Source organism: Acanthochromis polyacanthus, chromosome 18 (assembly GCF_021347895.1).
Source record: "Acanthochromis polyacanthus isolate Apoly-LR-REF ecotype Palm Island chromosome 18, KAUST_Apoly_ChrSc, whole genome shotgun sequence".
Taxonomy (NCBI): Eukaryota; Metazoa; Chordata; class Actinopteri; family Pomacentridae; genus Acanthochromis; species Acanthochromis polyacanthus.
This window is the reverse complement of record NC_067130.1, coordinates 11,425,489-11,439,152: the sequence shown is the minus strand read 5'-3', so window position 1 is coordinate 11,439,152 and position 13,664 is coordinate 11,425,489. Positions and strand designations below refer to the sequence as shown.

General features: G+C 39.0%; 1 protein-coding gene across 1 annotated transcript in view; it reads right to left on the bottom strand.

The window, feature by feature from the left end:
• The window catches only part of ctif (CBP80/20-dependent translation initiation factor), a 61,591-nt gene that overhangs the window by 27,550 nt on the left and 20,377 nt on the right, over positions 1-13,664 (bottom strand). The window contains 2 exon segments of the mRNA XM_051938599.1: positions 1,426-1,467; positions 1,469-1,499. Coding sequence (XP_051794559.1) covers positions 1,426-1,467; positions 1,469-1,499 — 73 coding nt within the window.

The window sequence follows — 13,664 nt, the reverse complement described above, 5'->3', positions numbered from 1 at the left end:
TGCTCCCTTAATCCATTATTAATCCATTATTTCCATTTTTCACACCTGTGAACACCCCTGGGGTTTGAAAACTTTGAAACTGCACAAACTAATGGAGACTGCTAAATTGAACTTATTTCACATTTACTGAGTGTTGACTCCAATTAATCGACACCAACAAGTCAACAGAGTCGTCTGTGTGGCTGTATTTTGGTTAACCACAGATGGCCGAAAAGTCGAGTGTAAACTTTGCTAACAGCATTTCCTACATCCTATTTCAGCAACCAAACCAGCATATCACTGAACAACTGTAGGGCAACTTGTCTCAGCTTTTTTCTCCAATAGTTCGAGGGCAAATGAGCCCTTGTCTGCTTTGAGTCTGTTATCACTTCAGAATAAATGCTGCAAATACTGTATTTTTTTATGTTTATTTCAAATTAGTTTAGACTAAACGAGACTAGTGGGTTAATTTGTGTTTGCCGAATGGTTTAGGCTGTGGTCACAACGCAAAACAGATGCAACAAGTCTTTAACTTTAATAGTCTTGATGCTAAATTCAGACTTTTGGACTCTGTAAGATTCATGTCAGAGTACACAACAGCAACACAGACACATACTAGCTGTAAAGTACTGGGAGCTCGTGCTTGGAAGCAAGGTGCGCAAGAAAACAGGATGGCCTCTTGTTAACATTTCTAGCGAACAAACAATAGACCGAAACCTAAGGAAACTGCTGTTGGTCTGAGTTCATGCTTTTGTTCTTTCCTTCTGCAGACCTGCGCTGCACCCATCTCACATCAACACAAGCCTCTGAAAAGAAGTAATTATTCTCTGTACTTAAAACAATGATGAAAGTAGCTTTTGCCCATTTGTTTAGATACAATTTCCTCTTTTTAAACCACAAATGCACAACCAAAACATTTTCTCTTTGCCTGTCTCTTAGCAACTGAAGAACGTTTTCCAGTGACATCAGGCAGGGAGCAAGAGAACGAGAGATTTTTTTTTTTTTTTTTCCGTTAAGGGCCTAGTTTCAATGAAGTCAACTTGGGTGAAATCAGATTTCAGGATATACAATTAGAGTAGATGTGCAAATGCAAATTTAGTTTGGACTGAGTTTGGACCTTTGGGGCAGGACAGCAGGTTAAATGTTGCAGTAAGTAAAAAAAAAAAAAAAAATTGCTTTAACACGGCAAGCAGACACACATGACTGAATAACTGGCATAAATTTTGTTGAGGGACTTATTCAGCTCGTGAAAAATCCTTCAGCGTCTCTCACTTTTTTTTCTGTCTGCAGTGAAGTGTGCGGCCTGCATTCCTGTCCTGACATTGCGTTGATCGGGGAAAGACGTTAAAGCTGTAGACCCGGCTGTGCACTGACATCGACAGAAAAACAATCCCTCTCACTGAGGCAGGTTTGTTTGTCACGATGAGTGTGGAGATTCGTCATTACCGTCGGTCATTCCTCTTGCGTCGGAAGAGCTTTTGGGTGTGCGATCTCTGCCTCATTAGGAAGTGGTGGAAGACCTGTTGGAGACAAATCATAGCGTAAGACATGGCTGCTGTCAGGACCAGTAGTTTATATCACTAAGAAGTACACACAGAGTACACAAGTAAAAGTACATTCAAACACGCTTGTTTTTCCTACATACACTGATGTGTGTGTCATCGTATGTTTGCATCTACAGCTAGAACTTAAAGATCCTTAACCCTCTTCATTTGCAGGCACCAAAATATATTGTTTCCTTGTCTGAAAAAAATCAAATATTTTAGCAAAAAAAATCCCCAAATTTCTGAAAATTTGCAAAACCTTTAGGAAGAAAATTCCTAAAAAAATTTCTAATATTATTTTTAAGAACATTTACATAAAAATCAACCAAAATCCAACGAAATTTGCTGGATTTTGGTTGATTGTTTTGTGAATGTTCTTAAACATTTTTAACATTTCTTATTTCCACTAAAAACTGTTCAAAGATTTCCCAAAAATGTTGAAAATGCGGACATCAGAACTTTCACTGCGACAATATTTGTTTTCCCCCCCATTTTCAAACCGCAGGACAACATGAGGGTTAAAGATGTCTTTGATTAACTGACTGTAGGAGCAGAATTTCATGCCTAACAGATATCGAACATGTTCCTTTCCCTTCCTGAATTCTTAATTCAGATTATTTGGCAAGTGTGGACTGACTTGGAGTTACCGGATAAGAACTGACAGCTACAAACACAGGTGCAGCTGAAATCACTCCATCATTTACTGTCTCCGATATACATTTACCAGAGGTGTAGAATCTGCAAGAGTAATTTTCAAATCCATTAAATGCATTGAATTGTGGGGTTGTTTCAGATCTAGTTTTCGATTTAGTCTACCCTTCTGCAGGAATGAATTTGAGTGACTTGAACTAAATAGCTTCTCCGTGAGAAAAGCAGGACAAAAGAGAAGATGTGACTAAAACTGAACCCAAAATAAAGAGGCTGCATGTAAGTAAGTGTGAGATTGGAAACAAATAGTAGGTTTTCAACTAATGACACACAGTTGGCCAGAGATGACGCCTTCAGATGTCTTCTTTAGTTCGACTAACTTTCCAAAACACCCAAATATTCACTTTGCAATGACGTAAAACAGAGGGAGGCAAAAAAAAAAAAAAAAAAAAAAAAATCACATATGAGCAACTGGAACAAGAAATTTACAGTCTTTTATGCTTCATAGATGGCTTAAATGACTATCAGAATAATTGATATTGATCAGGTGTCGCTGTTGCAGCTCCAAAAGAAAGATAATGTGCCAATGTGTGAGACAGACAGGGGGAGGAGGTCCGAGAAGCAGCCAGTGTGTGAGACAGCACTAAAGAAACAGTTTTAATATTTCATGGTGGGGTGCGACGCTATTCTGTTCTTTTTTTTCCAGCTGAATAATAATCAGGATTCCAAGGAATCTGTGAGACGTCATGCTCTCCTGATTTAAACATTTATCTGGATTTACAAACGGGCCGTGCCTTGTTAAATGTACTCCTCCCTGTTTAACAACAGAAAATGTTGCCAAGCAGTGAAAGCAACAGACATTCTTCAGAACAGAACAATATGTAATGATGTCACAAACAGAAAGAGCAAATTATATTGTGTTATTTAGGTAAATAACATTTTTTAAAATTTGATTACATGTGACATTTTGCTGGCAGGTTGTGCTTGAGATCACCATGGACGTACGACTTTATACAGTTCACGTCCTGTGGAAGAAAATACAGACGCATCTATAGTCCCATTAAACAGCAGCTCTGTCAATCGAACGGTCACACTCCCCCTCCCACTCAGCATCACTATGTGTTGTTACCAATGGCTACAGGTGACCTAGACTAGCACTGTTGTGTATATGTACAGAGAGTGTTGTCAAAAAAAAAAAAAAAGCATGTTTGTATCATGAGGTGTGGACGTCAGACTGCGTGAGCCTGACTAATCAGGATGAGTGTTCTCGTAGACAGTTGGACGCTGATGCAAGTCAAAAAGTCTCAAATGTCTCTAAACTCTCAAGCCGATGCACTGTGCAAGAAGGTGACCAGTCTGGAAGAAGGCAGCACAGTGTTCTAGATATAATAGAAGAGCCTTGTGCTTTCCTTTTTATTTCCTCTTTTCAGAAAAGAAAGATTGGGGGGCAACTGGTTTAATCTTATTGTGCATTTTGCCTCATGACCTGTCAGTAGTATCTTCCACATACTAACATTAGCGTCAAGTCCTCCTTTTATTTCATTATTACGTAGGAGCATGCAATGTGCATATTTAGATGATTCCAATATTTTTTTATCTTACCACAATGCTCGTTCCCATTTGCTCCTCCGTGACATTCAGATTATTTTGAAAATGCATTTTGTTGTCATTTTTTATCACGAGTTAAATACAGGGGCGAAAGAAAGAGCAGATAGAGAAAATGAGAGAGTAGCAGTGTTTGTGAACTGTTCTGTCGTGGCTTTAGGCGGTCTTTTACAAATCTTCAAGGAGGTGATGTACACAGAACATGCATCACATCTGCACGGTATCATCACAGCTGTGTAAAAACACAAACGTCTTATATTTCTGTTTGCAGCAAGTCAATTCTGTAATTTTCTCTTTGGCTCAAACACGTACTGTAGATATTTGACACTGCTGTTCTAACCTACTTCTCTCTAACGGAGAGGCTGCTGGGGGATGGTGGGATTCTGATCCAGATGTGAGAGGCTGAAAGTGTATAAATGTGTATAAACACACGCTAACTGCCTCTCACATAGAAACCCAACGGTATTAATAGTATTAATATCTGTCAAACTGTGCTTCTTTTTTCTCCCAGACCTTTTACCGCTGGAATGGACCGAAAGGGCGGAAAAAGTAGGAGGAGAGAAGAAAAAAAATAAAGAAACAGAGGAGCTGTTGCATGTTTAGCTACTGTAGTTTTCCTCCAGGATATCATTAGCTGTAATTCTGCTTTCAAATGGTAACCAGATGACAGTAGGCGCACTCACACACACAAAGAGTAAACGATCCACACATATTACCCTCTAACTTGTCAGATCTTTCCATCGCTCGTTCAGATTTTTCAACAAAATGTCAGACTTTTGCTGGTGGTGGAAAAACTGCAAGAACTTGAACCGTGTACGGGCGGTTTAGAATGCATCCGACAGAAACAGAGAGGGAGGAAATGAAAGATGTCGGAGTGTCTCTGTGACTGAAAGGCAGCGCTGTGTGTGTGAATATGCTATCTGCAGGTAGCAGCCAGCGCTGGGTAGATCAAAAGGGAGCCATGTGCTGTCCTGGTCCCCAGCCAGGAGACCTCTCACCTCCAGGCAGGCAGTACGAGCCCTGTGGACGTGACAAGGATGGCGAAGGGAGGGCGGTTGTATAAGTGGGAGAAAGACAGAGAGGTGATCGAACCAGAGGCAAACTGTGCCTGACTTACATTCAGTGGAAAATTTTCCCCTCTCAAAACAAGACAAAAAAACCCAACTTATTTCAAAGAACTTTTACCTTGAAGTAAGTGGGGGAAAAAAATCTGTCAATAGAACAAGTGAAAACGGCTTGGTGAGATTTCTTGAAGTATGATATGATATTTAGAATATTGAGATCTCAAAATTAGCTGGGAAAACTTATTTTAAGCTCTATTTTACCAGGACTGTCAAGCTTAGGTGTCTAAACAGTCCTGTTGTCCTCATTTACAGCACCAAAAAATATTGTTTCCTTGTCTGAAAAAAATCCAAAAATTCAGCAAAAAACTCCCCAAATTTATAAAAATTTGCAAAACCTTCAGGAAGAAAATTCCTGAAAAGTTTCCCTTAAAAGTTTTATTTAAAAATAATCCCCAAATTTGGCAAGAAATTAAAAATTTACAAAAATCTAAAAATTGTAAATATTTTCAAAAATGAGTAAAAATCTCCCAAAAAATTCCTAAAAATATCTAAAGTGATCATATATCGGTAAAAGCTCTAAAATTTTCTTTAAGAACATTCGGGGGGAAAAAAAAATCAACCAAAATCCAGCAAATGTCGCTGGATTTTGGTTGATTATTTTCCCCGAACGTTCTTAAAGAAACATTTTCTTTAAACATTTCTATTTTCCACCAAAAAATCTTGAAAAATTTTCCAAAAAATTTTGAAAATGTGAAAATTTTCACTGTGAAAATATATTTTTTTCCCCCACATTTTTAAACTTTGATTGTTTGACTTAAGATATTTAAGATGCATTGTCTTAAAACAAGCCCCTCCATCCTGCTGAATGTTAAGTGAATGTATCTTAAATCAAGTGGGATGAGACATTTTGACTAAAAATAAGACAAACAGACTTGGTAACATTTTGAGTTTTTGCAGTGTTTGTAGGAAAAATGAGATTGCTGGAAAAGGCAAGTTTGAGTTGCTACTGCGCTACGAAGAACAAGGATGGAAGGAAAAACCCCTTCATCCTGTCTGTCTTTACTCCCGAGTGGCATTCAGATTGAAAATAGAGCTGTGTTGAAACTACAGGGTTGCATTGGCGCAATGAGTGGCTGAAGGAACAGATGAAAACAATTTTCAGGAGATCCAGTATGAGTAATAGACCCGCGAGAATCCTTCAGACGTCGGTTATTAACAGTATGACAGGATTTTATAGAGCGGGAAAGTCATCACAACAGCCATCATTTTATCCCCCATCCAGACAATCACAAGATAAACACTAGACTTCTCCTGTTCACACTATGAAGCAATCTAGCATCAGCGTGTTTGCAAGTATTTCATTGGTCACTGACAACCAGGAGATTGTTGCAGCGGTACAGTATTGACGAGCATAAGAATGTCGGAGGCATAGGAAAAGAGTGGATGTACAGTAGATGCTTTTAAATGGAAAAAAAGAGACAGTTTTGACAATGTGAGCTTCAAGGAAAAGACAGAATTCAAATGCAAGAAGAAAATGAAGAAAACTGCCAACACAAAAGCTGCTTGATGGACTCAGGGCCAATGATGAAAACCTCACATTTATGACACATTTTTATAAGTTTTTACATCCTCAAGGTAACAGAGAAGGAGGTGATAGCTGCAGAGGAGAACCTTGTTGATTTGAAGCCTTCCCTTAAAAGTATCATTTACTTGTTTTAAGCAAAGCCCTTCAAAAAGAAACTAGAGTTTTAGTTTGCTTTTTTAAGTTATTTTTTTTGTTGTTGGCTTTATTAGACAGATATAGTTGAGAAGCAGACAGGAAAGTAGGAAGAAGAATATGGGGAAGATGTGCAGTAAATGGCCACAAGCTGCAATCGAATCCAGGCTGCTGTGTCGGGGACTACAGCCCATTAATGGTTCGCCCGCTCAACCAGTTCAGCTATCTGGGCACTTAGTTTGCTTTCAACCCTCCCGTTGTCTTCATTTACGGGCACCAAAAACTATTGTTTCCTTGTCCGAAAAAAATCCAAAAGTTCAGCAAGAAAAAAATTCCCCCAATTTCTGAAAAATTTGCAAAATCTTCGGGAAGAAAATTCCAATAGTTCCTTAAAAATTTCACTAAAAAATCCCCCAAATTTGGCAAGAAAATCCTTAATTTTTTTTTCAAATGAGAAAAATCTTCCAAAAAAAATCCTAAAAATATCTAAAGTGATTACATACATATCAGTAAAACTAATATTTTCCTTAAGAACATTCACAAAAAAATCTATCAAAATCCAGCGAAATTCGCTGGATTTTGATTGATTTTTTTTTGTGAATCTTCTTAAGAAACATTTTTAACTTTTCTTTTTTAGATGACCAAAAAATGTTCAAAGATTTCCCAAAAATGTGGACATCAGAAGTATCACTGAAAACATTTTTTTCCACATTTTCAAACTTTAAACCGGTTCAATTTTGACCCTTAGGACGACACAAGGGTTAAATAACTACGATCATCGCTACTGTTACTAGTTTCAGTCCCTCTGTGTGGGCAGTGATAGTTTGTGTGTTGCGTTGCCCACTTTGTCGACAGGTATGTTGCTGTAAATTCACAAGCATCAAACTCAAGTTCAGCAGGTTTAAGATCAACATCGTCTCAGTCGTCAGACAGTGTGCTAACAGCGTCCACCTCACCCAGCAAGCAGAACAACTAATTTGTTTGAATTTTATAACCTTGACTGAGGTGTGTCTTTGTGTGTGGAATTGTATTATGCGTTTGGGTGTGCGAGTCTGCTTCAGGAGGAAGTTGACATACCCTGCAGCATTTCCAGGGAAAATCACAGGTCACTGGGAGAGACAAACAGAGGGGAGTGTCTTTTTTTTTTTTTAAACATCAGATTCATGTAGCTCCTGAGCAACAACAGCACAGTTGCTGTTAAAGGTTCAACCAACTCTTATGAGGCTAATTTCTGCTTACTTCCTGTAGACTCTAAAGAGATTAGTATTTTCCAAGGATTTGCAGTAAAGGTCACAGACGCGGGTCAGATACCATTGTTGATTCATTCATAACAATGACGCTGCGTTAGCATGGCGGGGGTATTAGTAAAAGGAAGGAAGTAAGGAAATGAGAAAAGCTAACAGGGATGGAAATGTGGTGAATAGAAACGGAGAATAACGATTATAGAACTTTCGCTGCAATTGCATAGAAAGTGAAGTGCACGCTTTCCTGTTCTCCTCCAGTGTGCAACAATTCTGTATGATGCTCGTTCAGTCACTCCATTGTTTCTCTCGCTTATTTATGTTGCGAGGGCCTCAGCCAAGGAGCAATAAATTTAAAACTGCCCCAGGGTGGCATTACAGGACAGGTGTAGAGAGCAGAGAGAGAGTAAGATGACAAGAGGGACTGTAAATACAAGATAGCGAGCACGTAAAATACAGAGAGGGAGGAGAAATTAATACGTTGAAAAACTTTTTGGTCGCATACCAAGCTCCAATAAATACTGCTCCTTCCTTTGTCTCTGAGGGAATCCGGTTTTGTTTTTTCCACGTATGGAGTTTTGGAGCCGACATAAAATTAGCTTAATCCTCGTGTCGTCCTGCGGGTCAAAATTGACTCGTTTTAGTTTGAAAATGTAGGAAAAAAAAAATTTCACAGTGAAACTTCTGATGTCCACATTTTCAACATTTTTGGGAAATCTTTGAACATTTTTTGGTGGAAGACAGGAAATGTTAAAAATGTTTTGCTAAGAAAATTCACAAAAATTCAATCAAAATCCAGCGAATTTTGCTAAGAGAATATTAGAAATTTCACTGATACACACGTGGACAAAATTGTTGGTACCCCTCAGTTAAAGAAGGAAAAACCCACAATTCTCACTGAAATCACTTGAAACTCACAAAGGTAACAATAAATAAAAATTTATTGAAAATTAAATAATCAAAAACAGCCATTACTTTTGAATTGTTGATTAACATAATTATTTAAAAAAACAAACTAATGAAACAGGCCTGGACAAAAATGATGGTACCTCTATAAAAGATTGAAAACTATTTGACCAGAGTGACATGATTAACTCAGGTGTGTCATTTAATTGACATCACAGGTGTTTCCAAACTCATAATCAGTCAGTCTGCCTATTTAAAGGGAGACAAGTAGTCACCCTGCTGTTTGGTGAAAAGGTGTGTACCACACTGAACATGGACAACAGAAAGCGAAGGAGAGAATTATCCCAGGACATCCGAAAAAAATGATAGACAAACATCTTAAAGGTAAAGGCTATAAGACCATCTCTAAACAGCTTGAAGTTCCTGTGACAACAGTGGCTCATATTATTCAGAAGTTCAAGACCCACGGGACAGTAGCCAACCTCCCTGGACGTGGCCGCAAGAGGAAAATTGATGACAAATTGAAGAGACGGATCGTTGGAATTGTATCCAAAGAGCCCAGAGCAACCTCCAAAGAAATTAAAGGTGAACTCCAAGGCCAAGGTACATCAGTGTCAGATCGCACCATTCGTCGTTGTTTGAGCCAAAGTGGACTTCATGGGAGACGACCAAGGAGGACACCACTGCTGAAAAAAACTCATAAAAAAGCCAGACTGGAATTTGCAAAAATGCATGTTGACAAGCCACAAAGCTTCTGGGAGAATGTCCTTTGGACAGATGAGACCAAACTGGAGCTTTTTGGTAAGGCACATCAACTCTATGTTCATAGACTCAAAAACCAAGCATACGAAGAAAAGAACACTGTCCCTACGGTGAAACATGGAGGAGGCTCAGTAATGTTTTGGGGCTGCTTTGCTGCATCTGGCACAGGGTGTCTTGAAAGTGTGCAAGGTACGATGAAATCTGAAGACTATCAAGGCATTCTGGAGAGAAATGTGCTGCCTAGTGTCAGAAAGCTTGGTCTCAGTCGCAGGTCATGGGTCTTCCAACAGGACAACGATCCAAAACACACAGCCAAAAACACCCAAGAATGGCTGAGAGAAAAGCGTTGGACTATTCTAAAGTGGCCTTCTATGAGCCCAGATCTGAATCCCATTGAACATATGTGGAAGGAGCTGAAACATGCCATTTGGAGAAGACACCCATCAAACCTGAGACAACTGGAGCTGTTTGCTCATGAGGAGTGGGCCAAAATACCTGTTGACAGCTGCAGAACGCTCATTGACAAATACAGAAATCGTTTAATTGCAGTGATTGCCTCAAAAGGTTGTGCAACAAAATATTAAGTTATGGGTACCATCATTTTTGTCCAGCCCTATTTCATTAGTTTGTTTTTTTAAATAATTATGTTAATCAACAATTCAAAAGTGATGGCTGATTTTGATTATTTAATTTTCAATAAATTTTTATTTATTGTTACTTTTGTGAGTTTCAAGTGATTTCAGTGAGAATTGTGGGTTTTTCCTTCTTTAACTGAGGGGTACCAACAACTTTGTCCACGTGTGTATATATGTAATCACTCATTTTTTGAAAATATTTACAAGGATTTTCTTGCCAAATTTGAGGGATTTTTTTTCAATAAAACCTTTAAGGATTTTGGAATTTTCTTCCTGAAGGTTTTGCAAATTTGTGGAATTTTTTTGCTGAATTTTTTTTGGACAAGGAAACAATATTTTTTGGTGCCCGTAAATGAGGACAAGAAGAGGGTTAAAAGACAAAATAAAGGTGTGGTTCTACAGTCAAAATGCATAGATTTTAATTATCTAAGTTGTAGTATTATATTTAGCAAATTCATAAAAAGTGATAATTGATCCACTTCTTTTGTGATTTTCATGATTTGTGTTTTAGGCCTTTCATGTAACTTACTTGCCATGATTACTAAATTTTAGTGGTAAAGTGGAATTTGCTTGAAGTTACACTTTTTACAGAATATTTCAATTTCTTCTGAACAATTCGGTCATTATCTGAACTGAATCTTACTATGTTGGAGTAAAGTGATATTTTATGATTCATGAGGCAACACTGGGGGTATAATAAAATTTCTCATTTACAACTGGGTCATATAATTAACATTAAATGATCAAAGAAATGAATGTTCCAGTCCTGAGGATTAAGTAGCCACGAAGAGCTCCGTCAAACTGCAGAGGAACGCTGATCCTGGATGTTCTGCGTCTCGCTCTCTGCTGTCAGTTAATATTTAAAATTCTCAAATTGTCTGTAAAATCTCCCGGTACAAGATTTACTTCATGTTCCGTGATCGGTGTTTTAGGCCTTTCATGTCACTTTGTCTGCGGTTGACGGCTGGTAACAGACAGAAGAGGAGATTTAGAGCTGCCACAGTCACATATAGCGAGTGATCTGTGATAAGGCAAAGATGTGAGGTCCTGACATCCGTGTCTCATTAATAAGTGATCTAGAAGCAGATAGATAGACCGGTAAATCAAGAACTCGGTGGTCTAGCTACAGGAGGAGATGGAGCCATTGTGGGATCAAAGTGTCAGAGAGGGGCGAAAAAGGAGGAAAAACCTGTAGTACCCTATGGAAACATAACCAGTGCTGCAGGCGCTGAAAAAGATCATCATTGTAGGCTCATATGAGGGTCTAGCAGTCCCAGTGAGCTGCAGACTGAGTTGAAGTTACACTTAATTTAGCACAAATTTCCATCTTTTTGTTTCCCCATTTAGTGTTTGTAGCACGTTTCCTTTATCTCAAGATAAACTACATTTTAAGTGATTTATACTTTGCAGATCGATAGCCAGTATATTTTTAGAGTCTGTGGTTTAGAGATATTCAGAAATTTGAAACCCACTGGATCCATCCAGACTCCTCTATGCTTTATAAGAAACTATGTGTCTGCTATCTGTGTTTATCCCAATGTTCTGAAAGTGTTGGGTTAAGGTGTTCCTTAGACTTCCCCTCAGAGATCCTCAAAAAACCAAATTGTTGGTAATAGCAGCAAAAATGGACATAAAAGCCACAGTTTGCAAGCTGACAGAGTTCAGTATCTGGGAAACCCATTTCTTGAGGATGATTACTACAGTAGGTTTAGGTGCTGGGGTGTGCAATTCACCAGTTCAGCAGCTGACGAGACGGTAATAAGACAAAAGAATGCATAGTATGAGGTATTCATCAATCAGAACAAACCTATGTACTTGGAGATGTAAGCAAAAGATAGTGTTTCCAGAAAATTACAGGCAATTATTACAGTAGACTACATTAGTTGTGTCAGTTTTCCTTAGATTGAGTGTTACTGTATGGCAGTCAAAGTCCGACATAATTATTTCTAGTAGTTTAAATTGCATTCTGAGTCACTCTGTAACACTTGCATAATAAGCCGGTTCAGCAACAAAACCTACATGCAACTACTAGAGGCATGCATCTGAGACGACTGTACGGATTGTAACTTTGTAGAACTGCTGAAGCTTCGTATCTGCTTTAAATTTACTCTGGGAGAACATTTTCAGCTTCTCATTGCATAGTCAGAAAATTAAGTAGTCTTCTTTTACTCCTATTTTGCTTTTATTTCATCCATTCATTAAAACACACTTGGCTACTGTTGCTTCTGTTCTTCATATATGCATATTCTGGCTTACTTTCAGATGTGATTAACTAGTCACGTCGCTGATGGACTATTATGAACACTCTGGGAGCACACTTCCCAAGCTGTCCTGCTGTTCTGCATGTACTCAGGTCTCTAGCACTTCTCCCATGCCGTACGCCCAGAGAAGAACGGTGCACAGTGGTGATTAAGCCAGTATGTTGTGCAGTTAATAGAGTGTAGTAGCCAATCAGCAGCAGGACCGGGGACAATAGCAGGAAGTGAGCACAGGGAGGGGGCTACCGGTCACCGTGACCCTCTGGATATTGTTCTGCTGCCTACCAACATTTGAAGGGATGAAGGAGGATGAAGGAGGGGAGGAGTGAAGGGACAACGTGAGGATAGGAGGGCAGCGCATAATGATGGCGGTCAGAGAGAATAGGAAAGGAAACAGCAAATAGGAAGAAGCGAAGGGAGACGAGGTAAAGGATGGTTCAAAAGACATGGAGGTGACAGTTTTAGGCAAGCAGAAGCATTCAGGAACCGTAAATGAGTGTTAGTAACTGCTGTGGCTGTTACATAAGGCACAGACAACTGACAGCTGACAGAGACCACCAGAAAAACCCACCCCACCCCCAACGTCCCTTCACAACGGAGTCCTGCTCTGCAGCACGTACACTTCCAGACAGAGGGGCCAACCAGTCTGCAATGTCTCAGCTCCAGACTCCTGCTTGTTCTCCTGTTGGACGGCTTTGTTCACAGACCAGAGACCGGATGTCTCCTCAGTGACTGGCCGATTTCTCCTTCTCTCCTCGGTCTCACGCTGCCCCTCTGCTCCGACTCTACTGCCCTCCATTCTCAAGAGAAATGTTCAATTCTGCTGCTGATAGAGTTGCAGCAAAATACTTGTTTGCCATGAAACAATCAGAAATAAATGCATTAATATGGATTCATGATGATAAATGTGCAGTATGTACTCATATCCTGCTACAGCTTAGACTGCACCCCTGAGAAACAGTTCTGCTTTGAAATGTGTAAAGGAATAGTTCCACAATTGGTGTTATTTGGATCTCAAAATAAATATTCGGATACCAGCGTCACGACTGAATATTCGGATATTCTGGTCCAGCCCTACAATGCTACCAAAGAAAAATTTAGAGAAGACATCAGGTTTCTTTTTAATCAGGACAGTTGTAATCTCACCAGTCATGGAAGTGACATTTTTGCTATATCAAAATGTATTTAGTGTGAACTCTTTGTCAAAAAGTGTAAAAAAAAAATCGCAAGCAAATGTAAAATGTTTTTGTAAAACATTTGATATTTTGCCATTTCCATCAACTTTTATGATGTCAAAATATGCAT